The 27,190-nt window shown below is 39.2% G+C and overlaps 1 protein-coding gene across 2 annotated transcripts in view; it reads left to right on the top strand.

Moving 5' to 3' along the window:
- brip1 (BRCA1 interacting DNA helicase 1) overlaps positions 1-27,190 on the top strand; it is a 241,649-nt gene that overhangs the window by 31,876 nt on the left and 182,583 nt on the right. For both annotated transcript variants that reach the window (XM_087977199.1, XM_043718107.2), the window contains exon 7: positions 25,916-26,206. In XM_087977199.1, coding sequence (XP_087833325.1) covers positions 25,916-26,206 — 291 coding nt within the window. The remainder of the gene's footprint in view (positions 1-25,915; positions 26,207-27,190) is intronic.

Raw genomic sequence — 27,190 nt, 5'->3', positions numbered from 1 at the left:
CTTTGATACTCAATAGCATTACCATCACTGAATCACCCATTATCAACATCTTACCATTTAGCATTGACCAGAACCTGACTGGACTAGTTGCCATATAAATGCTGTGGTGACAAGAGCAGGCCAGATACAAATTAAATGCTTCCTTTCACCTCATTGCATGTACATTGTCGATAAGGTACAAGAGTGTGATGGAATATTAACCACTTGATGAGCCTCTCTCTTGGACAATCGCAGCTCCGACAGTATTGAATAAGATTGACACCACCCAAGACATAATAGCCTGCTTCGTTAGCCTGCTTGCACCAAATTCAACATCCACTCACTTCATCGTGCATAGTGGCAGCCATTTGTGTCATCTGTAAGTTGCATTATAGTAACTCACCAAGACTTCTTTGACAGCATCTTCCAAGGCAGTGACTTCTACCATCTCAACACAAGATCAGCAGATACTGGGAACACCACAACCTGCGAGTACCCCTCCAAGTCACACACCATCCTGACTTGGAATATATCTTCCTTGCTTTATGTCGCTGGATCAAAATCCTGGAATATCCTTCCAAACAGCTCTCTGCGTGCCCCTAAACATCAAGAACTGCAGTTTATCGCCACTTTCTCCAGGGCATTTGGGAATGGGCACCAGATGCTGACCTGGCCGGTGATTCCCACATACCAAACAATAGGTGACAATAGAGAGAAGTATTTGTTGAAGATGCGGTTTTGTTGCTTTCACTACTCTGCTGACGCATGCATTGTTCCCTCGATCATGTTTCCCTCACCATTGCCAGGTTGTGCAATGCATAATACATGACATTGTGTTCCAGTTCACATTGGAATTTTTAGCTTGTTTTTTATGTAAACATTTGTAGTTGTTGTTGTGGTTCTGTTCGCCGAGCTGGAAATTTTTGTTGCAAACGTTTCGTCCCCTGTCTAGGTGACATCCTCAGTGCTTGGGAGCCTCCTGTGAAGCGCTTCTGTGGTGTTTCCTCCGGCATTTATAGTGGCCTGTCCCTATCGCTTCCGGTTGTCAGTTTCAACTGTCCGCTGTAGTGGCCGGTATATTGGGTCCAGGTCGATGTGTTTGTTGATGGAGTTTGTGGATGAGTGCCATACTTCTAGGAATTCCCTGGCTGTTCTTTGTTTGGCTTTCCCTATGATGGTAGTGTTGTCCCAGTCGAATTCATGTTGCTTGTCGTCTGCGTGTGTGGCTACTAAGGATAGCTGGTCATGGCGTTTCGTGGCTAGTTGATGTTCATGGATGCGGATCGTTAGCTGTCTTCCTGTTTGTCCGAAATAGTGTTTTGTGCAGTCCTTGCATGGGATTTTGTACACTACATTAGTTTTGCTCATGCTGGGTATAGGGCAAGCCAAACAAAGAACAGCCAGGGAATTCCTCAAAGCATGGCACTCATCCACAAACTCCATCAACAAACACATTGACCTGGACCCAATATTCCGGCCACTACAGCGGACAGCTGAAACTGACAACCGGAAGCGGCAGGGACAGGCCACTATAAATGCCAGAGGAAACACCACAGAAGCGCTTCACAGGAGGCTCCTAAGCACTGAGGATGTCACCTAGACAGGGGACGAAACGTTTGCAACAAAAATTTCCAGCTTGGCGAACAGAACCACAACAACGAGCACCCGAGCTACAAATCTTCACCCAAACTTTGAATTTGTAGTTGTTTTCATCCGTACATAACGGGCTACTATTTTCCAGTGTTGATGGAAGAATGTGTTGAAAAGTCCCTTTGATTCACTGCTGTTTATTTGAATTGAGTTAGAGTCGTAGTCATACAGCATGGACACAGATCCTTCAGTCTAACTCATCCATGCTGACCAATGTTTCTAAACTATACCTGATCTACTTGCCTGTGTTTGGCCCATATCCCTCTAAACCTTTCCTATTCATGTGTCTATCCAAATGTCTTTTAAATATTGTAACTGTACCTGCATCTACCACTTCCTCTGGCAGTTCATTCCACATATGAACCACGCTCTGTGTGAAAGATCCTGTAGATCACTCCCCTGTAGACGTTTCTCCCCCTATTCTTCATCGCTATCCAAATAGATTCTGCATCCTGATCTCCTGAACCAAGGTGATCTCTAATTATTGCACAAATGCCATTCCTGATTAACAGTGCTACTCCTCCACCTTTACCTAGCTTCCTGTTCTTCTTGAATGTCATATACCCCTCAGTCCTCTTGTGAGGAACTAGGGGATACAGTTTTAAAAGTATGGGTCTTTTTTAGGAAATCTAAACAGCAGAAAGTAAAATAAAGGTATTGTTCATTGCATACTCAGGGTATAACAATATTTGCATAAATCAACATTGAGCCAAGAAATTGTAACAGTAGGGGAATCCAGAACTGTAACAGTATATAATTTCTTAGAGTAAGCAGTAGGAATGCTACCACTAAAACAAAAATGGCACCTAAGTTGCAGGGAAGATTTCAATACAAGATGTCTTTTGTTGTTGTGAATCCGTAAAAGGTCAGCCACCAAAACAGGAACAAGAGTCTTGTGCTAAATTGTGATAACTGGAGAGTGGCCTTTCTCCACATGCTGACTGCTGACGATTATTGTGCACCCCAAATTTAGGTAATTGCAAAATCCAATGTACGTAAAAGACATTGAAGTTGGTGAATACTGCGAAGATACTGGAAGGAAATTCTTTTGCTTTAAAAATATTGCAAGAATGAATTTGCAGCTTTTATCAAGCATTGCCTTTTAATAATAAGGATTATTTTGTAAATGCCAAAAGATGACTAGTTCTACTTTGAAAATAATTGATGCAACTTTATAGGTAGAATACCTAAAACCCGAGTTATCCAAAAACTGGACATGTTTGAAATGGCATGCTGATCTAATTCCATTGGATCTGTGTTTAGCTTCAAGATCTTGTGTTAGTTTGGGCACTTCTGGACAACAAGTCAGTTATATACGGAATTTCTATTGTTCTGGGGATCCCATACAGTCAAACACATGTTAACATTTTAATTGTTCTGCAATACCATCATGTTTTCTGTTTTCAGCAATGTAGGTACAAAATAAATATGTAGATGAACTTTTCAAAAAGTGCAATTAAATAAATGTTATAGTTGGAAATAAGATTGAATGTTACATTTTGGAAATAGTATCTTTTATTCCAGTGAATGTTGAAGTGCAATATGCAGTTTAACTTAGCAGACAGTAGGGGATGATGTTGTTCCATAGAAGCAGAACTACATGCGATTTATAGGGTATCTCCTTTCAGTGACGACTTGTTAAGACTGCCCCTCAGAACATGCCCCCTTCTTTCGTTTCAAGATTTTTAAAATGTTTAGAGCACATAAAGAAGCAATCGGTTTGTTGCGTGTAGGACAAGCTTTTTTTCCCCCAGCATTTCATAACCAAGCCTACTTACTTACTATCCTCATTGTCAGATATTTTACTTGACTTCTAATGATTAGTGGGATTTCTCTTAAAGAATGCAATGGTGTCTTTGTAAACATTCCATGCTGCTTAAAAGTTTTTTGTTTGAATCTCTTTCCCCACTCTCTTAAGTAGTAACATTTTAGATTGGTGACCTCTTGTTATTGACTGTCCAGTCAGAAATTGAAATATTACCACATTTAAGAAAGGAGCCATTTGCCTGATCTTATTCATTATATTGGAAACCGTGCTTGCTGAACCCAAGGCACCTTTCAGGTAGATAGAAAAATCGTAAGTCATTTGGTTGACTTGAGATGGATATTGAAAGATGTTTTGAATCAAATTACATATGCATCATTACCAATAACTTAAATAGGGAATTAAACATGTAATATATATTTAAAAGAGGATATAATTGGCATGTAGATTTGAAAATATGAAAAAATTAATAACTAAAAGCTTCCCAAAAACCTCTTCTTAAATTGTAATGTGGCTATTTTCTGCTGTGCGGAGGTTGAGAGGATTGCTGTTATGTTTGCATTGATCTGGTGTAATATGCATTTAATCGAGGAACAGCTGTTTCTTATTTACACTACCTTATTCACATATCATTGGCACCATGTTAAAGATATAAACCTTCTTTCTCTCCCTAAACCCCATTTGAAATAAGAATAGTTAAAATAATTATATATAATAAATATTAGGGGCACAAGTCAATGCTAATGAGGGAATGTTGACAACATAACTCGTTGGAGATTTGTTAAAACAAGATTGATTGATGAAATATTAAGTGTCCTGAAATATATACACTAGAACTGTTTTCATGTGAGAATTACGTAGTGCTTGCCAGCCACCCCATATTTCCGTAGGCAGACTCCTGAAAGAATGGCAATGTCTAATGGATTAAGAGACCTTGAGTTTAAATAAATTACATATTTGACTCCAAGTTAATTCCAGGCTAGCAAAATAAGTTCCAAATTCTGCTATATTATAAATTGTTGGGTGATCTTTAGTTTGGAAATGTTGTGTAATAAAATATTTTTTTAAAAAACCTTGAGGTTGCCACGATACTTTCTGTCCTAAACCTCCAGTGCCTTTTGATTGAATAATGGTGAAACTTCTGTGCTGCAGAGCAGATTGCCAGAGGTACTTTAAACTGCATTCCAACTAAAGTTTTGTAATGCCCATTCTTAATCTTTCTTGGTCACTTGTTTAAATCATGTGTTGCCATTTCAGTGGCAAGGTTTTATGAATTCTCTTAATAATAAGATTCCAATTCCTAACCTAAGTACCAATTCTAATATGATTTTGTTTGGTTAAAATCAAATTAAAAAAAACATTCACAGATACACACACTATATTATAAATTATTGTACTGTTGGAAAAATGTACTGAATATATTTAGCTGTACAATAGTTGTATCTATGAGAATAGTTTTCATGAATGACCATTGATTTATAAAATTGAGCAATAATCTGCAATAAATGATTTCAATGTACGGTACAAAAGAAAAAGATGTGCTTGGCTTGGGAACCTCAGCAGTGTTAAAAAAGTTGAAAATAGGTACATGAGTAGGCCATTCAACCCTTACAGCCTGCACCACCATTCAGTTTGATCATGGCTGGTTAATTGTGCAATCTCAGTATCCCATTCCCGCCCTCTCCTTATACCCTTTTGATCTCTTTAACCGCAAGGGTCACGTCCAGCTCCCTCTTGAATATGTCTAATGAACTGGCTCCAACAGCTTCCTGTGGGTGAGAATTCCACATGTTCACAACTCTGAGTGAAGAAATTCTTCCTCATCTCACTCCTGAATGGCCTACCCTTATTCTTAGACTGTGGTCCTTTTGTTCTGGATCTTCCCAACAGTGGAACATTCTTCCCACATATAGTCTGTCCACTCCCATCAGGATTTTATATGTTTCTATGAGATCCCCCTCTTTCTTCTAAATTCCAGCAAATACAAGCCCAATCAATCCAGTCTTTCCTCGTATGTCAGTCCTGTCATCTTAGGAACAGTCTGGTGAACCTTCACTGGACTCCCACAGTAGCAAGAATGTCCTTTCTCAGACGAGGAGACCGGTACTGTGCACAGTACTCAAAGTATGCCCTCACCAAAGCCTTGTATAACTGCAGCAAGACATCCTTACTCCGATACTCCAATCCTCTCACTATGAAGGCCAGCATTCTATTAGCTTTCCTCACTGCCTGCTGCACCTACATGCCAATCTTCAGCTTCTCTTCTACCATGACACCCAAGTCTTGTTGGACCTCACCGTTTCCAACCATCCTGATTCCGCATCGTCCAGGCTAATGTCCTTCCTTACTATTGTGTTAATCTCCTTCTTAATGAACAACACAACCCCTCCTACCTTTCCTTTCCATCTGTCTTTCCTGTATCCTCTGGCAATCCTCCTCACTATCCACAGCAGCACTAGATTAAATTCCCTACAGTGTGGGAACAGGCCCTTCAGCCCAACCAGTCTACATCGACCCTCCGAAGAATAACCCACCCAGACCCAGTGTCATCTGCAAACTTACATATCAGGCCACCTACATTCTCCTCTAAATCATTTATGTATTTATTACAAACAACAGGGATCCCAGAAATGTTCAATGCAGAACTACTAGTCAAAGATCTCCAAAATGAAAAACAGCCTTCCAAAGCTACTCTGTCTTCTATGACTAAGCCAGTTTTGTAACCATCTTACTAGCCCATCATGGATTCCATGTCACTTTGTCCTTTTTGTAGCAGTCTGCCATGAGGGACCTTATCAATGGCCTTGCTAAAGTCCATATAGACAATATCTACTGCCCTGTTGACATCAATCATCTCTGCCACTTCCTCAGAAAACTCAATTGTTTGTGAGACATGACCATCCCTACATAAAGGCATACTGTTTACCACGAATAAGTCCATATTTTTCCAAATGCGAGTAAATCCTATCCCAAAGAATCTTCTCCAATGACTTCCCTACCACTGACGTAAGGCTAATTTCCTGGATTATCCCTGTTGTTCTTCTTAAACAAAGGAATAATGTGGCTATTCTCCAGTCCTATGGAACCTCTCCTGTGATTAAAGAGGATACAAAAATTTGCCCAAGGCCCCAGGAATTTTCTCTCCTATTTCCTTCATCGTTCTGGGATAGATCCCATCAGGTTGTGGGTACTTGTCTACTTTAATGCTTTTCAAAACGCCCAACACCACCTTTTTTTATGTTGAAGTGGCCTGGAATACTAGAGGCTTTCAATCCACTGAACCCTTCTCCTTTGTGAATATCGATGAAGAGATATTGTTCAGGACCTCATCAACTTCATCCAGCTCCATGCATAAATTCTCTCCTTTTTCTTTGAGCACACTTATCCTTTCACTAGCTAACTTCTTAATCCTTAAATATGTATATCCTTATATATATTGAAGACACCGTGGGATTTTCCTTAATCCTGTTTACTAAAGATATTTTGTGGCCCTTTTTAGCCCTCCTAGTTCCATGTTTGAGTTCTTTCCTGCTCTCTTCATATTCTTTGTGGTATCTGTCTGTCTTCAGTTCAGCAGAGGTGATGTCGGCGAGATACGCCCAGTGGCAAAAGATGACACCTGATGAATAGCGACGTCATTGATTGGGTCTGGCAGTGGCAGTGACAAAGCGATGCTGTAAGTGCATCACTGCGACATGGAGGTAGGCCCAGCAATGAGAGATGCAACTCTGACGGTGGGTTTGGCACAGGTAGCAGCGAGGCAGTGCTGGAGGAGAACCAGCTCAGTGGTGAAAGGTGGCGCCTGAAGAGTGATAACTTCAACGTTGTTTGGGTCTGGTGTAGACAGCAGCATGGTGATGGAGGAAGGAAGGTGGTGTAGGTGTCATTGATGATGAGTTGGCTCAGGACTTACGAACTCTCTTTAAGCTATTTTTTTCTTCTTATTCTTAAAACTATTCAAAATGGGGCCAGAGGAAAAGCTTTTCACTTTTTTTTTCACTGTAAAATATATGTGACAGTAAAATCATCCATAAAGATATGCTGATATACCTACCATGAGACATAAAACAATGTCAGGATCACTCAGGTACAAAATGCCTTCAATTTTCTTCAATTTGATATTATCATCTTACCTTTTCCAGTGACTTGTGTCAATCAAAATTAAGCAGATGGTGTAAGTGATACTAACAATAAATGCTGTTTGTTGCCGTGCTACAACAAATCATGGGCACTGTCGTGATTGGAACGAGGTGGATCATATTGACTATGAGATCTTTGATTGACCCAAGTTAACACCCAATCAGTGAGCCCTGGCTGACAGATCTAAACAGGGAATTCAAAGTCTCCTCACTTCATGGACTGACTCCAGGCTGTCTGGCCACAGCCAGTATACAGTGCCTGTGTAAATAAAAGGTTGCCAGGATTGGTTGCTAACATAGCTGCATTGGTGGGGCAGTGCCTAGTGTACACACAAGGACAAAACATGTCATTGCTGGTGCCCCCACACACTGGAATGTTTGGGTAAACTCTGGACACCACTCCTTTTGTGGCTTTAATGTTCCGGTTATTGTGGATTCCCAGTCCAAGTGCATATTGTGGATGTGCATTGTGTTCACTCAGCACACTCGGCGTGTGTGTGTGTGTGTGTGTGTGTGTGTGTGTGGTGATGCATGGGTAATGAAATGGCGACAGGAACGCCAATGCCTGCCCTGCAATGTACTCTGACAATAAGCAACCAATTTCAATTATTTCAGTTGTTTCAGGCACATTCTTTTAGGAGTCATCAGGAAGATGTGCACATGCTAGTTGGAGGGCAGGTGAAGTGGTCCTGAACAAACATGTGGATCACCTGAAAGCTACTATCTCGCAAATGGGGCAGAGGCAAAACATACCTGGCCCCTCAGATCAGCCAGGAGGCCTGGCAGAAATCATTGGTTTTCCCCTTCACCTAATATCGAAGAAACCTCGGAATCTGACATGGATGCAACCTTGATACCATTACCGCAGGAAGAAGTGCAGGAAACTCTCCCAAGAAGCTCCGGATGCAAGAGACAGGCTACAATCCAGTGTATGCCGCCTGTGTCAATAAGAGGAACTGGACCTTCGACAAAAACGTTGCAGAAGAAGCTACCTGATAAAGACCGAAATTGTGGGGGAGGGATTAGTGATTAGAGCCAGGTGGATCTTATTGATGGAGATCCTTGATTGGAGTGATAACCTGGGCCAATCAGTGAGCCTGACTGACAGATATTAAACAGGTGATTCGGAGTCTCCTCATTTCAGGGATTGACTCTGAGATGACTGGTTACAGCCAGTGTACTGTACACATGTAAATAAAAGGTGATGGTGACAGGATACTGGCCCCTGCACAGTTGTTTCAGGCACATTCTTTTAGGAGTCATCAGGAAGATGTGCACATGCTAGTTGGAGGAATACTGTTGAACATGTGGAATAATTGAAATTGGCTGCTTATTGTCAGAGAATGAGGTGTTGTAAATGTGTCAAAATAAAGATTGTAAATCCACTTTTGGAAGATTAATAAGTACATGGAAGGCTAAAGCCATTTTTTGACAATATAAAGATTATGAAGCAATGGTTACTCCTGTATTATGAGGTTTTATATTAAAAAACCAAAGTGCTGGAGAAATTCAGTAGGTCTGGCGCATCTATGGACAGGGAAACGGTTAACAATGAGTCCAAGAGTGTTTTATAACATTTATGTTGGAATTTAAGATAAATTGATAAGCAAATGATATAATTAGTAGAGCAAAGTTGGTTCAAAGAAATTTCAGGGTCATTCAGAATCAAGAATAACAAAAGATCATGCTTTGAACAAGACACCAATGCTCATCGAAAAGATGCAGAAAGGACAAATGTAATGCTTTGGCCACATTTAATGAACGGAAGATGCTAGACTGTGGATTAGATCCCTGCATAAAGAGGAACAGAGCAGAAGACCAAAGAAGCGAAGGTAGACAATGTCAAAACTTCTTTTTCATAGAAAAATGTATTGATGATTGAAACTGTTTAAGCTGTTCAGAATAGGCAATTATAGAATGGATCCAGTTGACTTTATTGTTTCTGCAGAACTGATGGCCAGATATATAGTTGTATTCATCATGCAAATATGAAGAGCAGGATTCTAACTGTTTAACATAGATAAATAAGTAGAGGAGGAACAGAAAATTGGAGGTTAGTCGGAATATGAATTTGAAGCCACAATCAGATCAGTTGTGATCTTATTAAATGGCAGAGCAGATTAGAGGGACTGAATGGCTTATTCCAGCTTCTGGATCATGAATAAGATGTATGAGATTGGTGTTGGTGGATAGATATGAAAAATGCTATCATTATGTATGTGAGTGCCTCTATAATCAACTGGAAGTTTTAGTTTCTGACTTTAGTATCTAGACTCTACCAGGACACAATTGAGCCTTCCTTAGATTTCTCAGTGTTTCTTCTGAAAGCTAGTTGTATGCAATTTCTGATGAGTGATTGTTAATGTATGATTAAGGTTTTCAAACAAACATACACTTATTACTGCTGTAAAAAGATAAATGTATAAAATTTATGAAGATAAATTTAACAATTTCATTGAACAGTATATTAGGCCTTTTGGGAGCCAGACTTATTTGAAAGATCTACACTGATATTCATGCAGCTGAGTCAGACTTCTGAAAATGTGAAAAACAAATTTAGAAATATATTAATAATGTTGTGTGAGTATGCAGAAAGATGCAAAAAAGTTGAATTTTCAGAATAAGTTATAAACAATAGATCAGTATGTGGTGGAAACAAGAAGCTGTCCTTAGAAAAGCCAGTAATACGTACGCATTGCAGGTCAAGAACAATTTACCATGTCTACAGTAAATTTGAAAGAAAAGCATGCAAATGGTTGCTCTAGACTGTGAAGTTCTTGATATGCTAACATCTGTCCTTGTCATTGTCGCAATGTGGTATGGCAACATAATAGATCAAATGTTCTGCTTTCCAAGAAAATGCAGTTCTTATTTTCCATATAAATATGAGTTGTTGAATGTTCAGCATATTTGATGAGAAGAAATTACTTTTTTTCCATTCACTGAAATGGATGTTTGTAATAATAATCAGTTGAGTTACTTATTTACTTTCAAAACAAAGTTGCAAAAACGTTTTGAGAGCCATTTGGTTGCAGTGGGATTGGTATAATTGACTTTCAAGAATATTTTGATTGCTTAGTTTGGACACTTTTATTTCTGGAAAGAAGCATGCTGCTTAAGGGTACTATATTTTTAATGCATTCATAATTTCATGTGCATTAATATTTATACACAAACACACAGACACCTATTGCAGGTTGAAAGAAGAACTGGAAGTTTTAAGGACTGTGAAAAGCACTTGGTACATTCAGTGTTGCGTTGAAAAGAACCTTAGTGCTGGTGCAACAATCCTTCACACAATGCTCTACTGCATCGAGGTTTCCTTACAATGTTCATAATAGATTAAGAACGACTTCAATTACAAATTTCTGGAGACTGGCAGTCTGTTACAATGCAGTCATAGCAGTATCTGAGGGTAATTTACAGTAATAGAATGAAGAAAGTTGTGGATTTGTATTACACTCTCTCACCTGACACCGCATTTGATCCCTTTTCTGTTGATTGACATTTTGAATGGGTCCTTTGAAATGAGCTCCAGCTTAATTAAAATGTTCGCTAAGTTAGCTGCGATCAGTGAGTGCTTGTGATAAATATTAAATTGAGTTCACCTGCTGGTTACAGAGAGTGCATAAACAGCTGCTTTGTGTCGTGTATCATGAGATCATCGAAGGAGAGCACCACTCTTGTAAGAAAAGGAACAGAAAGAATAGATGTTGAGTGATAGTATTGCAAGCTCACTTCACTTCTGGTATCTTATTCAGATGTGAGAGTGTGAGATTTCACACGGTACAAATTTAGAATTGTATCATTTGTAATTGTACGAAGTGGAAAAAGATTACTTTATGTTGCACCTTTTATCTCTTATTTTCAAACGTGAAAGAGTCAGTTCACAGAACGTAATTGCTAACTGTTAAGCTGCACTCTGAATCATATTTGTTCATTAGAAAATTGTTACAGGTTGAACTTTTTTCATGGTTCAAGTTTCGAGTTACAGAAGGTTAGCATACTTTCTAAGATTTACAATTGTAAGCAGGCTACCATCTTGTGTCTACTTCATAACCTACATTAGATGCAGATACTTTCTCGTGTGAAACCAATGTTTCTCAGTATTTTACAAATAGAAGACGGTCTTACTTGATTGACAGAAGTTACATGCATTTTGCTGCCTTTGTTCCTGGAATAGATTTGACATTCAGAATGTTCTAGACAGATGATGCCAAGCTTACAAATGGCTGGCCTTTTCCAGTGTAAACCAAGTGAATTTTATAACTACCAATAAAACTTGTTTTTAAAAAGAGAAATTTCTACTGGTTTTCTTTAGATATGCTGCTTCCATTGTTTGAATGGAAATATAACTAATGTGGCATGAGTGTTAGCATTTTTAGTTTCAGAGCCTTTGATCAACAAAATCTAACTGTTTGGCTTGAAATGTTAGCTGGCTGAAGCAGCAAGAATGTGGTTGAATGTATATGTAACCTTTAGTGCAACATGATACAAGATGCTTCTCAGGCGTGCTTTGAAACAAAATTCGACACTGAGCCACAGAAGGTGGTTTTGGTGCAGGTGACCAAAGAGGTGAGTTTGAGAGAATTTCTTAAAGATGAATATAGAAGTTTAGATGTGCAGGGAGCAAGTTCCAGCGTTAAAGACCTTGACAGAAATATGCACAAACCTCAGCAGTGGAGCAGTTAGAATCAGGGATGTTCAAGTTTTGGAAGAGTGTAGATGTCTTGAATTATGGATTGAATCAAGTCTCCGTTCATGACATGAATAGAAAAATAAGGGCTGAACATCCAGTGCAATGTTAAACAAGTGTCCTAGTCTCTGAGTTGCCATCCTTCAGATGAGACATTAAACCAAGGTCCTGTCCCTCCGGAAGAGATGGAAGATTCTATGTCACAATTTTGAAGGAGTTATCCCTGATAACCTGGTCCTATTTATTCCTCCATCAACACATAGAAATGGATTAGCTGGTTATTATTATACATTGCTGTTGTGGGTGCTTGTTGTGTCCAGGTTCACTGGAACATTTCTCAATTTACATCAAAAAGTACAATTCAAGATTACTTTGTCTGCTTTTTGGATGTTCTGTGAAAGTGAATATACTGAATACATATAACGAATACAAGTCTTTTTTTTCCCCCTGTTGGCATTGATTACAGAGATAGGGAGGAGCAGCTCCGTGGAAAGATTTGATAAGACAAGAATTTTAATTTGCTTGACTGAGAATCAAGTTGCTGGAAACAGGTGTGCTGGAAACACGATGAGTACCCACTTCCACTTTTAGTATTAGGGAGATTTTTAAAAAAGTCAAAAATGCTCCCTTTCAATAAAGGAAATGATTGGTTGCAGTACAGCATTGATGGAAATCTATTCGCTCTGCCACACCTCTTGGACAGAACCTGATCTGGGAATCCCTAAATTATGGAAAGTAGAAGCAAAATTACAATAACTTTTTTTTTCTGGCCCTTAATATCCTAAGGTGCTTCCAAAGCATTAAACTAAAATATGACACCAATCCACATGAGACATTCAGTTAGAAATCCAAAAGCCTTTTTAAAAGAGAAGTTTTAATCTAATCTAGCATCTGAAGTCATGGTCACCAATGGTGGACCAATTAAAATCAGGGATGCTCAAAATGCCAGAATTTGATGAACACAGATATGTTAGAGAGTTGTGGGGCTAGAGGACTTAATATAAAATTTCCAAATCTGGCACGGAAACAAAAACTAAAAACGTGTTACTGTACTCCTTTTGTAAGATCAAAAATATGTGTATCAGTTGTCTAGTAATCACTGAAGAAATTCAGTAAATTTTTGTGACAGAATTTTGAAAATTAATTTCATGTGTTGATTAATCTTAGTTGAAAGGAGAAATGTATTCATGGCTAAGTATCTAAAAGAACACCTCCATCAGTTTATAACATAACATGCCGAACAATTGTCTGTATTATAGTGTTTGGCACGTAAAATGCACTTCAAGCAATATTTATAGCACTTCGTCATGTAGCAGTTTCTTATGAATAGCTTTTACAATTAGTGTGCATTAACATTTAATCCTGTTTGAGTTTAATTAAATATTCAAACATCAACTTAGTGACAAAAACTGCTAGCAATGTGGCTAACATCTAGCAATGCAACTATGTCGATGATTCAATGAGATCAAGTAAATGATTTACTTGTACCGGACTGTGACAACAGAAAAGGAATCTTTGTTTGCAAAAGGTTTTATAAGAAATGAGAAACTGGTAATCAAAGAATGCTGCAGGTGGCCAAGAATAATACTGTTATCCAGGTTTCATCATTTAGATTAAATATTGTGAAAACCATGGCACCACCTATGATTTGACATTGTCATCAGTTGACCTTCGTGGATTTAGATGGCAGTTTTCCATCATGATTACTCCACTGCAGAAAATGCAACTGCAATCTTTGGGTGAAACAGTATGGTGTAAGGTATTAAAAGCTCAGAAGATTGTTAATCATTACTAATCCATAAGCAGCATAGAAAAACAAAAGGGATTATAAAATAATTTCCGATTTAAATTCCTGGAATGAACTCAGTGTGCTATTATGTTTTTTTCTGTCTTCAGATAATAATTGTAATATTTACAAAGAAGCTGAGTGGAGACTTGTGTTTTTCATCAAGTTCAAATTCCTCACACATTTTTTAATTGTGAAGGTCATGACTGGCTGGCTCATTGATCATCTCTGAAATGCAACTGATCTAAGTCTTTTTTTAGATAAAACATCATTGTCAATTTTAAGAAATCTCTTTGGTTTTTATTTTTGAGCCATGTAGTGTTAACAGCTTATCATTTGCCCATGTTCCAAACCATAATGGGAAAATCAAAAGGTTTTCTATTGTTTTAAAATGTTTTATTTGACATTGGCTTTGTCAGTTTCTTCGCTTATGTCAACTTTTCTCACACCTCCTTTTGAACATGCAACACATTTTTCTTGCAATCTAACATTTGCGTTGTCAATAAACTTCCTATAGTTAATGCCTGACCTGCTGAAGATGTGCAATATTTTCTGTTTTTATTTTGCATTTTCAGCATCTGCAGTATTTAGCTTATGTAACTTCTTTTAAGGCTGTAAACAAGCTTTTGTTTGGCATTCAGACTCTGGCCTCTGGAAGCTTAATGTTAACTCTGGCTCCCCTGGACCAAAATCTCAAGCCAATGTTTCCCAGACAGTCATTGATATCATTGTTGACATTCTCTTTCTCCTGCTTCATGCCTCCAAAATCAAAGAATTGCCTAACCCTCTTTGTGTCAAGATCTATTTGCTGGACTGTACTGGTGCACTGTTTAAGCTTGACCTTGACCCATTGGACTATTCATAGAGTCTTAGAGATGTACAGCATGGAAACAGACCCTTCGGTCTAAATCGTCCACGCCGACCAGATATCCTAACCCAGTCTAGTCCCACCTGACAGCACCTGGCCCCTATCCCTCCAAACCCTTCCTATCCATATACCCATCCAAATGCCTCTTAAATATTGCAATTGTACCAGCCTCCACCACTTCCTCTGGCAGCTCATTCCATACACGTACCCCCTATTGCTGCTTAGGTCTCTTTTATATCTTTCCCCTCTCACCCTAAACCTATGCCCTCTAGTTCAGGACTCCCCGACCCCAAGGAAAAGACTTTGTCTATTTATCCTATCCATGTCCCTCATAATTTTGTAAACCTCTATAAGATCACCCCTCAGCCTCCGACGCTCCAGGGAAAACAGCCCCAGCCTGTTCAGCCTCTCCCTATAGCTCAAATCCTCCAACCCTGGCAACATCATTGTAAGTCTTTTCTGAACCCTTTCAAGTTTCACAACATCTTTCCAATAGGAAGGATACCAGAATTGTATACAATATTCCAACTGTAGCCTAACCAATGTCCTGTACAGCCGCAACATGACCTCCCAACTCCTGTACTCAATACTCTGACCAATCAAGAAAAGCATACCAAACGCCTTCTTCACTATCCTATCTATCTGCGACTCCACTTTCAAGGAGCTATGAACCTGTACTCCAAGGTCTCTTTGTTCAGCAACACCCCCTAGGACCTTACCATTAAGGTGTATAAATCCTGCTAAGATTTGCTTTCCCAAAATGCAGCACCTCGCATTTATCTGAATTAAACTCCTTCTGCCAATTCTCATCCCATTGGCCCATCTGGTCCAGATCCTGTTGTAATCTGAGGTAACCCTCTTCGCTGTCCACTACACCTCCAATTTTGGTGTCATCTGCAAACTTACTAACTGTACCTCTTATGTTTGCATCCAAATCATTTATGTAAATGACAAAAAGTAGAGGACCCAACACCGATCCTTGTGGCACTCCACTAGTCACAGGCCTCCAGTCTGAAAAACAACCCTCCACCACCACCCTCTGTCTTCTACCTTTGAGCCAGTTCTGTATCCAGATGGCTACTTCTCCCTGTATTCCATGAGATCTAACCTTGCCAATCAATTTCCCATAGGGAACCTTGTCGAACGCCTTACTGATGTCCATATAGATCACATCTATTGCTCTGCCCTCATCAATCCTCTTTGTTACTTCCTCAAAAAACTCAATCAAGTTTGTGAGACATGATTTCTCACGCACAAAGCCATGTTGACTATCCCTAATCTGTTCTTGCCTTTCCAAATACATGTACATCCTGACTCTCAGGATTCCCTCCAACAACTTGCCCACCACTGAGGTCAGGCTCACTGGTCTATAGTTCCCTGGCTTGTCTTTACCGTCCTTCTTAAACAGTGGCACCACGTTTGCCAACCTCCAGTCTTCCGGCACCTCACCTGTGACTATCGATGATACAAGTATCTCAGAAGGAGGTCCAGCAATCACTTCTCTAGCTTCCCACAGAGTTCTCGGGTACACCTGATCAGGTCCTGGGGATTTATCTACCTTTAACCGTTTCAAGACATCCTTCCTATCCAAAGGGTATCATAATAAGAACTGATAGTTCCTTGTTGTGCTTCCCCTTTTTTGTGGAATGCATGGAATGCTTTTCTGTTCCTGTCTGTTTTTTTTTGGTAGGGGAGGGGGGTTTGTATAATTATCAGTATACCTGTCATTTTTTTTGTGCTGCTTTCTGCTCTTCCCCAGAATTGTAAAATACCAAATTTTCTTCAAATATCTATCCTTCCCTCATTTAAATGATCGATTTCTGACCCTTCCCTTAAATCTTACTTCCCATTTAGCTATATTCTCTGTTCATGAAACCATTTCTTAATCAAGTCTTTTCTCAGTTTCCTCTATTCCAAAATAAACAAACCAAGTCCTGTCCACTATTTTGTCCCATGTAAAATTCTCCAGTCCTGATAATGTCCTCATAAATTCCCCTATACCCCTTTTGGTACAAGAACAACTTTCAGAAATGTGGTAATTAGAAATATTGCAGTACATCAGCCTCTCTATTCTTGTGGTGTACATCTCAGCTAATAAAATATCCTGTCCTGTATGCCTTCTTTAATTACCTTATCTACCTGCCCTCCTACCTGACAGAGCTGTGGACATGGTCTCCAAGCTACCTCCAATCCTAAACATTTCAATATTCTACCATTTATTGTGTATTTTCTTGTTTATCCTTGCCTGTATTACCTCAGATTTCTGTGGATTTATTGTTTGTTGCATTCTTTCAATTCTTTTATTGGTTTATCTAATGAATAAATGTGTGCTCATCACATCTTTAAACAGGTGAATAGTTTAATACAACTAGAATGGCTGACTTGTTATGCCACTTAAGACATCATTTAGGAATCAGCCACATTGCTAGGGTTCTGGAGTTACATGTAGGTCAGATAAGCAGACTTTTTATTCTGAAGGTCATTATTGAACCAGGAGGTGTTTTAATGACAATCTGCTAGTTTAATGATCCTCATTACAGTCTAACTTTCACATTTGCTATTTTTCTATTCCACTCTCTTTCCCCCCCCCCAGTCCAGATCATTGATTTCTTCCTCGTGATCAATTACATAGCTGATTTTTGTATCATCTGCAAACTTCTTAATTATGCCCTGACCACAAAAAGCATTCTATCAATTACCAACTCCCGAAGAGCATGCTCTAGTGAGCCCTTCTAGGACTGGCTTCACTTTGATCCTGATAAAATTGTGTTAAGCATGAAGTATAATTTAAAAGCTAATAACCAGTAATTTCAGAGCTTTTGGTTCAGGCAATGTTAAGTAAATAGTGAGTAATTTAATTCAAAATCAAAAATCACCTAATGAAGTATCTCAACATTTGTTTTCTTTGACTCAGTTGTCTTTGGCAAGGTTATGTGCTGGAAGAAATTATTTTCAGTCCTTATTTTGTTATTAAACTAAGTGTGAAACAGTGATAATTTGACTTGTGATTATCAACCAAAAATATGAAATAAATGGAATGAGTGTACATGCTAAATATTAAATAAAATATCCTGTTTGGTAGTAGCACAAAGAAATGTTTTCACTCTGTTTAATAATGAATAGACTGACTTCTCAATGCAGTAATCCCTCCCATGGATTAGGCATACAGTATTTCTGGCATTGAAGGGTTTTCCACACGATTGACGTCAGTTGCATTCAAGATGATCTGGGATTGAAAACAATATTTTTCAAAGTATGTGATTAAATCAGTAGTTGGATTGACTACCCACAAAAGACGACTGTATGTGGTAGAGTCCAAGAAGTGGAGAAAGTTAGGGATTGGGAGAGAGCATGTATTAGATATGAAAACCAAAAAGATATTTGTTTCCTTATTGTTGTCCTTTCCTGGTTGTTAAGATGCTATTTGGGAATAGAATTGAAACCTTAAGGAACTTAGACATTACTTAAATGGTAAACAGTTTGTTTCTATTATGAATTTCAGTACTGTTAAATGAAGTCAATTCAATACATTGTTTCTTGTAATTTCTTAAGTGCCATGTTAGTGGAATTATACCTGCGTCAATGACTGTGAACAAATAGGGGACTTTTCATTACAAACTACAAGTATTACCAAATGGACACAAAACTTGTCTGATGCCGTTGCACATGCATCTTATGCCCATGTGTTGTCAGCTGCTTCCTGCCTTTCTGCTGACAAGGGCTCCATTCATAATTCTTCTTTTTACCCTTTCAATGAATAAGTAATTATTCAATGTGAGGCAGGATATTTCGATGAGGCTATTTGGTGTATCTGTGTAGTGTAACAAAATCTGCTGTCATTGGCAACCTGAGAGGAGAATGTTAGCGTTCCTGCACTGATGTAACATTAGCTACTTTGAACGGCTGTTTATTTGGCACATCACTGAACCTTTTATTCCAATAACTGACAGCACAGGATGGGTCACATTTACCCTTATTCATTCATGTATTGTAATATTTAATGGCAGACAAGGTTGATTGGAATGGTGGGTAATTTGAACTTCGTTTTCCACAGATCAGAGGCTAAAAAACAAGTTGATCCTTAGTATTGTGGCACAACCCAAACAGTGACTTAGCATTTGTTGCGAGAGAACGACCGTACTGGTTTAAGTTAAAAGGGAGGAGTGTTTCTTTCTGTTTGATTATGATCTGATTGGCGGTGGATAGCATAGAACAACAGCAGGGTAAATCTTTGAACCCAATAGCTTCGAGGTTTCCCTGGCTTTTCTTTCAAAGGCCCTTAGAAATGCTGCTCATATTTCACATCCTTTATTTGTTTGCTTAGGTTAATTTTGTCCAATTTGTCAAAGATGAAAAAAAGAGCTATTTTACATTGCACTTGATTCACGATAAAAAATTTGGGAGAATAAATCTTTCCTGCAGATTGGGAGTTGTATTATTGGGCATCATTGTATAACTGGAGGAATGAAAATACCCCAGTACTCTCCTTACTTTTACTGCCTGGACACTTTAACGCAGTGAGGTTCAGCTGATGCAAAGAGAAGAAGGCTTTTATTTGAGTTAGTACACCAAAATATGAAAGACTTACAAATCTGTACAGTTTGGTCTTATAGTGCTACATTCTTCCAGAATTTTAATTTATTCTGCAAATATCAATGACATTCTCGTATTGGTTGCTGACTGTGTACCAACATTAGTTCAAAAATGCAAAAACTAAATTTATAATTAAACCTTCAATACGTGGAAAATAAATATACTGAAAGTTATTTTGTGCTTCAACTCTTGCTTTCTTGTATTTTTTCTACATTGCCTTACTTACAGTGCAAAAGAAATAATATTTGTGTGAATGATATTGTGAAATAATGTATGCTTATCAATTACATACCATGGTTGAAAGCTAGGGAAGAATACAAAACCATTAAATAATTTATGGATGGCAGAATCCTGGGAAAAACCTCAGGGCAAAAGTCAGCTAGGAATCTTGCTCTGGGTAAGTGTTTGTACACAGTGTTCTCTGCAGCTGAAGTCTTTCAACATCCCAGTTTATACTCAAGATGAACATATCCTCACCCCCACCCCTCCGACCAACCGTATGTCTCAGCCTCTGTCTACCTGTTGTTTTTTTCTCTCTGTTTGTCTCTGTGTGTGTCTCCCTCTCTTTCTGTCTCTTTCTCTCTCCCACACTGCTATCCCAACCTCCACAAAAAAAATTGTTCACCATATGCTAATTTTTGCGCTCAAACTGTGTCCTTTTTGGTTTCATTAAAATGAAAGGTCTGTTCAATTGCTTTTGTAAGGTTTGGACAGTAAGGAAAGGGATGTAATGCATGGCCAAGGAACCCCAGAAATAAACATGTCCCTGGTAGAAATGTTTACAGGGGTTCTTTATAGAGATTACAAATCTGCTGGACAAGACCAAAGCAGTGGGTAGCTATGCGTCAGTGGGTTCCTGATGAAGGGCTTTTGCCCGAAACGTCAATTCTCCTGGTTCCTTGGATGCTGCCTGACCTGCTGTGCTTTCCCAGCAACACACTCTCGAAACTGATCTCCAGCACCTGCAGTCTTCACTTTCTCCCAGTGGGTAGTTATCTAAATTTAAGAAAGCCATTGGTACTATGATACATTAAGACATTCTATGTTGCTAGGATCCAGCTACTTTGATACATAGATGTGTGGAGAGCAAGAGAGGAAACTAGTTACCAGAAGACTCATACATGTGTTGGTGCTTGGGCAACTGAAGTTGAATAAACAATTTTTAGAGTAGGGTAATTGGGTCTAATGCCCAATGATGATGAACATGCAATAATGTAGAGGAATCTGGGCATGCTATATACATGGACAACAAGAACATTGGTGTAAAGCACATTGTCGAGAATATCTTGCTTATGGTTCATGTGTTTTAATATATAATTTTGAGCTTTAGGAATTAAAGTTCCGCAATAGACAATGGGATAAATGCAATTGAAGCACGTGGAAAGCTCTTTCAGCTAACAGATTGGGGTCATATTCCTTTAAGAGGCTAACAGCTAGAAGGGTAAGATCAGAACTAGCGGGTGGGCTTCCTGAGCTGGGGGCATTGTGACTGCATTGCTTTCAGCAGTGATAGTCCAGCGAGCCTGTTTGCTTTGGACCTTAAATCTAGATTAGTTAAAATCATTCAGAGAACACCGAAAAGCTATGCAAACATTTATTTCATCAGACATACCTAATCTCACTTTCAGGACAGCTCAGAACAGGCTAAGTCATGATGGGCATGGGTGGAGCTTAAGCTTCTTTGGTTTCAGTTTGTCTGTGTGTTTGCTAAGAGACAGGTGAGTTGCAGCTTGAAACTGAAAAGTGTTGATGCAAACAAGTAGTTTCAGGTAGCACAAGGACTGGTGTTAACAAACTCCCAGGCAATGAGTTGAATGAAACCCATATAGAACATATAGAAGTACAACACAGAACAGGCCCTTTGGCTCACAATGTTGTGCCGAGGTTTAATCCTAAGATTACAAGATGATTAGGGGTTTAGATAGGTTGACATGAGAACCTTTTTCCACGTATGGAGTCAGCTATTAGGAGGGGGCATAGCTTTAAATTAAGGGGTGGTAGGTATAGGACAGATGTTAGGGGTAGATTCTTTACTCAGCGAGTCGTGAGTTCATGGAATGCCCTGCCAGTAGCAGTGGTGGACTCTCCCTCTTTATGGGCATTTAAACGGGCATTGGATAGGCATATGGAGGATAGTGGGCTAGTGTAGGTTAGGTGGGCTTGGATCGGCACAACATCGAGGGCCAAAGGGCATGTACTGCGCTGTATTTTTCTATGTTCTATGTTTTAATGTAAAATATAATAACTTAACCTACGCACCGCTCAACTCACTGCTATCCATGTGCATGTCCAGCAGTCGCTTAATGTCCTTAATGACTCTGCTTCCACCACCACAGCTGGCAACGCATTCCATGCATTCACAACTCTCTGCGTAAAGAACCTACCTCTGACGTCTCCTCTATACCTTCCTCCTAATATCTTCAAACTATAAATCCTTTTACCAGTCAACCCTGCCCTGGGGAAAAGTCTCTGGCTATTGACTCTATCTGTTCCACTCATTACCTTGTATACCTCGATCAGGTCTCCTCTCTTCCTCTTTCTCTCCAGAGACAAAAGTCCGAGCTTATTCAACCCTTCTTCAGAAGGCAAGCCCTCCAGTCCAGGCAGCATCCTGGTAAATCTCCTTTGCACCATCTCCAAAACCTCTATCTTTCCTATAGTAAGGTGATCAGAACTGTACACAATATTCCAAGTGTGGTCTCACCAGGGACTTGTAGAGCTGTAGCAAAATCTTGCGGCTCTTAAACTCAATCCCCCTGTTATCAATGTTTGTTTAATGCAGCTAGATTGCTAATGCAGCTAGTTTGCTAATGCAACTAGATATCAGTGTTTGCTTAATGCAGCTGAGAAAATTTGGAATTTCGAGAAATTTGGTGACAGCTCTACGTACCATTCTGCTTGATAAAAGCTGAAATTGTCCCATAATTAGACATTTGAATACAATATCAGAATTATGGAGAACTCAGTCTTGGACTCTGAGTCCAGGATTCTCTTAAGGTAAACTTGCAGGTTGAAGCAGTCGTTAGGAAGGCAAATACAATGTTGGCATTTATTTTGAGAGCACTAGAATATGAAAGCAGGGATGTACTTCGGAGATGTTGTAATGGTCTGGTCAGACCACATTTTAGAGTATTATGAGCAATCTTGGGCCCATATCAGAAAGAATGTACTGACCCTGGGGCAGATCCAGAAGAGGTTCATACTCCGTGGAGTTTAGAAGAATGGGGGGGGATCTAATTAAAACTTAGAGAATACTGAATGGCCTGGACACAGTGGAATTGGGAATTTGTTTCCATTCGCAGGAGAGGCTAGGACCTGAGGGCACAGCCTTCGAGTAAAGGGAACACATTTTAGATCAGAGATGAGGAGAAGCTTCTTCAGCCAGAATGTGGTCAATCTATGGAATTCATTGCTACAGAAAGCTGTGGAGGCCAGGTCATTGATGTGTATTTAAGACAGAAATAGATAGGCCTTTGATTGTTAAGGGGATCAAAGGTTATGGGGAGAAAGTGGGAGAATGGGGTTGAGAAACTTATCAGCCATGATTGAATGGCAGAGGAGACTAGATGGGCTGAATTGCCTAATTTCTGCTCCTATGTCTTATGGTCTGATTGAAGAGGAGATTGAACCACACAGTACGAAAATCATTGATGCCAAATTGGAGAGGTTTTGAGGGCATTGCAAGCTCTATTTTCAAAAGTGGAGAACAGTAATCCCCTGTGAGGGTGACAGAATATAATGAGATTTGGTAACCCACTTCATAACTAGTATTTGTGTTGACCACATTAGCTTTTTGAAGTCCCAACAGTGAGGTATTTGACCTTAGTTCGTCTGTTAACTCATATTAGCTCATGTTAATCTTGAGTGTTAGATTCTAAGTTATTATGTATATATATATATATACTGTATATAGATTAGAACAGCCATACTTAACAGGAGTCATATGGTCCCCTTAGAGGCCCTGGCATATTTGAAGGGGCCACAAGCTGAAAGCTGTGAGAAGGGGAGCACCAAGGGTTTTGGGGGGCCCTGGTAACTGAACCGATGAAATACCCAAGCAACAACCTTCATTGGAGTCAATAGTTTCCCTCCTATTTATAATATCTTTCCAAGACTACAGATGTTTAATTTCATAGAGTCTTTTTTTTAAAGTTGTGTTTAGTATATTGGAATGTTCAAGTTTTCTTGCTGTTCAATAATAAATGATTTTCTGTCTATCTGTTCGTATTGTATCGCTGTTTGAAAGGGGGGCCGTGGAACCTGAGAAGAGCCCCTAGAGGGGTTGTGGCCAAAAAAACAGCCGAGAATCACTGGTTTAGAATTATTGTCTTATCCACTGACGATATGTATTTACTACTTATTGCTTATGAGTGTTTTGTTCGAGTTTATACAATAAAGATCTTCTTTGGTATTTCAATTCAAACCTGGAATCTTTGGTTTATTTTCTTAGTTTCTCTGTGCATTCTGTTTTCTAGATACACTTTATTAAGTTGGTAACAATGATCTGGCTTTTTAAAAAGTTCTTTCAAGATATAGGGGCTTCAGTGGCCAGAAAAGCATTTATTGCCCTCCCCTAATTGCACATGAAAAGGTTGTGGTCAGCTATCTTCCTGAGCTACTGCAGAGTTTGTTGTACACACACCCACACAAACACATCCTAGCACGTTGACACAATGACTGTAAAGGAACAGCAATATGTTTCCAAGATGGGTTGATGTGTAGCTTCAGAGGGAATTTTCAGTTGTGATGCTCTTCTGTATCTGCTGCCCTTATCCTTCCAGATGATAGATGTAGATATATAAGGTGCTGTCTAAGGAGACTTGGTGATTTTCTTTTATGTATCTTGTGGATGGTACTGTTGCTACTTTGCATTGGTGATGGAGGGAGTGAATGTTAAAACTGATGGATGGGTTGCCAATCAAACAAGCTGCTTTGACCTGGATGGTGTGAAACTGCTTATTGGAGCAGCACTCATCCAGCAAATGGAGAGTAGTCAATCACACTCTTGACTTGTGCTTTGAAGATGGTGCAGTGACTTTGGAAGACAGAAGATAAGTTGCTTACCACAGAATTCCTAGCCTTGACCTGCTCTTGTAGCCACTGTATTTATATGGTAATCCAGTTTGCTTTCTGGTCTATGATAACTCTCTTTCTCTAATGGTAAGGCCATTGAATGTCAAGAGTTGATGGTTATATTCTCTCATTGGATGTGTCATTGCCTGGGACTTGTGTGGTGCAAATATTACATACCAGTTGTCAATCCAAATCTGTACATTGTTCATCTGCATATGGATTCAGACTATTTCATTTTCTGAGGAGCGCTAAATGGTGCTGAACATTGTTCACTCATAAGTGAACATCTCCACTTCTGACTTTGGAATACAGTGAAGCAGATGAAGATAGTTTTCCCACTTGTTTCTGAGTCTAGTGTTGCAAGGGCTCTTTGATGCTACACTGTTTCAGATGCGGTCTGACCTTGTCAGAACCCAAGCTGAGCATTTGTGAGCAAATTATTGCTAAGCAAGTACTGCTTGATCATGTTGTTGATGACTGCTTCTCCCACAAAACTTTGCGTTCGGTGCAATGCAAGAATGCAAATAAAATATTGAGACGTATTGCTAATACTTATGATTTCCTTCATTTAAGGAAGTGATGTTGAATTCATACCTGGCTTTTGTGAGGCATATCAAATAATGCATTATATGAACTCTAGTATTATATGAATAATGTGGGATTAATGTGAGGGACAAGGAGGCAATGAACAGTTTCCTGAACATTGTGGGCTCACTTCTAATGAATAATAGTCTTTTTTTAAGGTTTTGCTTTCTGTAGAAGGTGGTACAGAGTATTTGGAACTGGGCAGGTTGTCCATTGAAGTACAGGCATTGGATCTTATGAACCAATTTAAAGTGAAAGCCATCAGGAGATTATGGGAAATTTTAAACGCATTCAACTGGTGCGATAGATTCCCATCTGGAAGGTGCAAAAGATTTTTGTTTCAAATTGACTTGGATGAATTTCAGTTTAAAAATCATATTGAATTTTTGTTCCAAAATCACAGTAAAGAAACAAACAGATTTGTTTGTTATGTTTTGACACACACTAAAAGATCCCGCTTCAATACTCCCCAGACTTCAAGATTAATATAGTAACTCTTGGAGATACTGATCTGTATCAAGAATTGAGTAGGGGCTAGCCTTTGATGATTACTTATCAATTCTCAAGTAAGGTAAATTACATTGTCTTGTAATGTACTGCAATTAATTATATTAGTTTACACAAGTGTGCTTTTTGTTTATGCAATTAATAAAGTCTAGTTATATTTAAAGTATTCATGGAATGACTGAAATGTAAACTGTAAAGTAATAAACATCTTTTACACTACAGAATATCACAAATAAGTGGTAATATTAAGTTATTTGCTTGCTTTCTTTCACAGATGTCTAGTCCCTGTACTTTGTGTACTTGCATTAATTCAAACACAAGTGGAAGAAAAGATGAAGGTGGCGCAAAAGGGAAGAATAATGCAAAAACACAAGTCCCAAAGATATTTTTTGGGACTCGCACACACAATCAAATAACACAAATCACTCATGAACTGCGTCGTACAAATTATTCATATGTTCGGATGACTATCCTTTCCAGCAGAGATCACACCTGTGTCCATCCTGAGGTTTCAGGTACCTACAACAGGAATGAGAGATGCAAGGATCTACTGGAAGGAAGAGATGTAAGTGATATTTACTCAGTTCTCTTTGTTAACCAGCCAGACGTAGGTGTGATACAAACCAGGAATAGAATGTAAGCCATTCAGCCCTTTGTGCCTGCTCTGGCATTGGGCAGCACGGTGGCACAGTGGTTAGCACTGCTGCCTCACAGCGCCAGAGACCCGGGTTCAATTCCCGCCTCAGGCGACTGACTGTGTGGAGTTTGCACATTCTCCCCGTGTCTGTGTGGGTTTCCTCCGGGTGCTCCGGTTTCCCCTCACAGTCCAAAGATGTGCGGGTCAGGTGAATTGGCTGCGCTAAATTGCCCGTAGTGTTAGGTTAAAGGGGTAAATGTAGGGGTAGGGGTGGGTTGCGCTTCGGCGGGTCGGTGTGGACTTGTTGGGCCGAAGGGCCTGTTTCCACACTGTAATGTAATCTAATATAAAAAAAAGATCTTGGCTGATCTGATTGTAACTTCAAATCCACACTCCCTCCTGTCTCTGATGACTTTTAATCCCTTTTTCTTAACAACGATCTATTTACCTCTTACTAAAAATCATTCAAAGGCTCTGCTTCCACCGATCTTTCAGGAAGAGTGTTCCAAAGACTCATGACTCTCTGAGAGAGAGAGCAACTTTGCCTAATCTATGTTTCAAATGTTTAACCCCTGTTTTTTAAACTGTGATCCAGTTCTAGGTTCTCCCATATAAGAAAACATCCTCTCCACATTACCCTGTCAAGACCCTTCAGGACCTTTTATATTTCAATCAAGTTACCTCTCATTCTTCTAAATATTAACAGATACAGACCTAGCCTATCCAGTCTTTCTTCATCAAGCAACCCACCCATTCCAGATATTGATCTAGTAAACCTTCTCTAATACATCATTCCTTTAATATGGTGACGAACATTGTGCACAGTACTCCAGAAACAGTCTCACCAGAGCCCTGTTAATTAGAAGTATAACCTCCCTACTTTTGTATTTAATTCCCTTGTGACAAATGTTA

The sequence above is a fragment of the Chiloscyllium plagiosum genome, unplaced genomic scaffold (genome assembly GCF_037043375.1).
Source record: "Chiloscyllium plagiosum isolate Xiang-an unplaced genomic scaffold, Cpla_swu_hap1 HiC_scaffold_31, whole genome shotgun sequence".
NCBI classification, from domain to species: domain Eukaryota; kingdom Metazoa; phylum Chordata; class Chondrichthyes; order Orectolobiformes; family Hemiscylliidae; genus Chiloscyllium; species Chiloscyllium plagiosum.
This window is presented reverse-complemented; position numbering and strand designations above follow the sequence as displayed.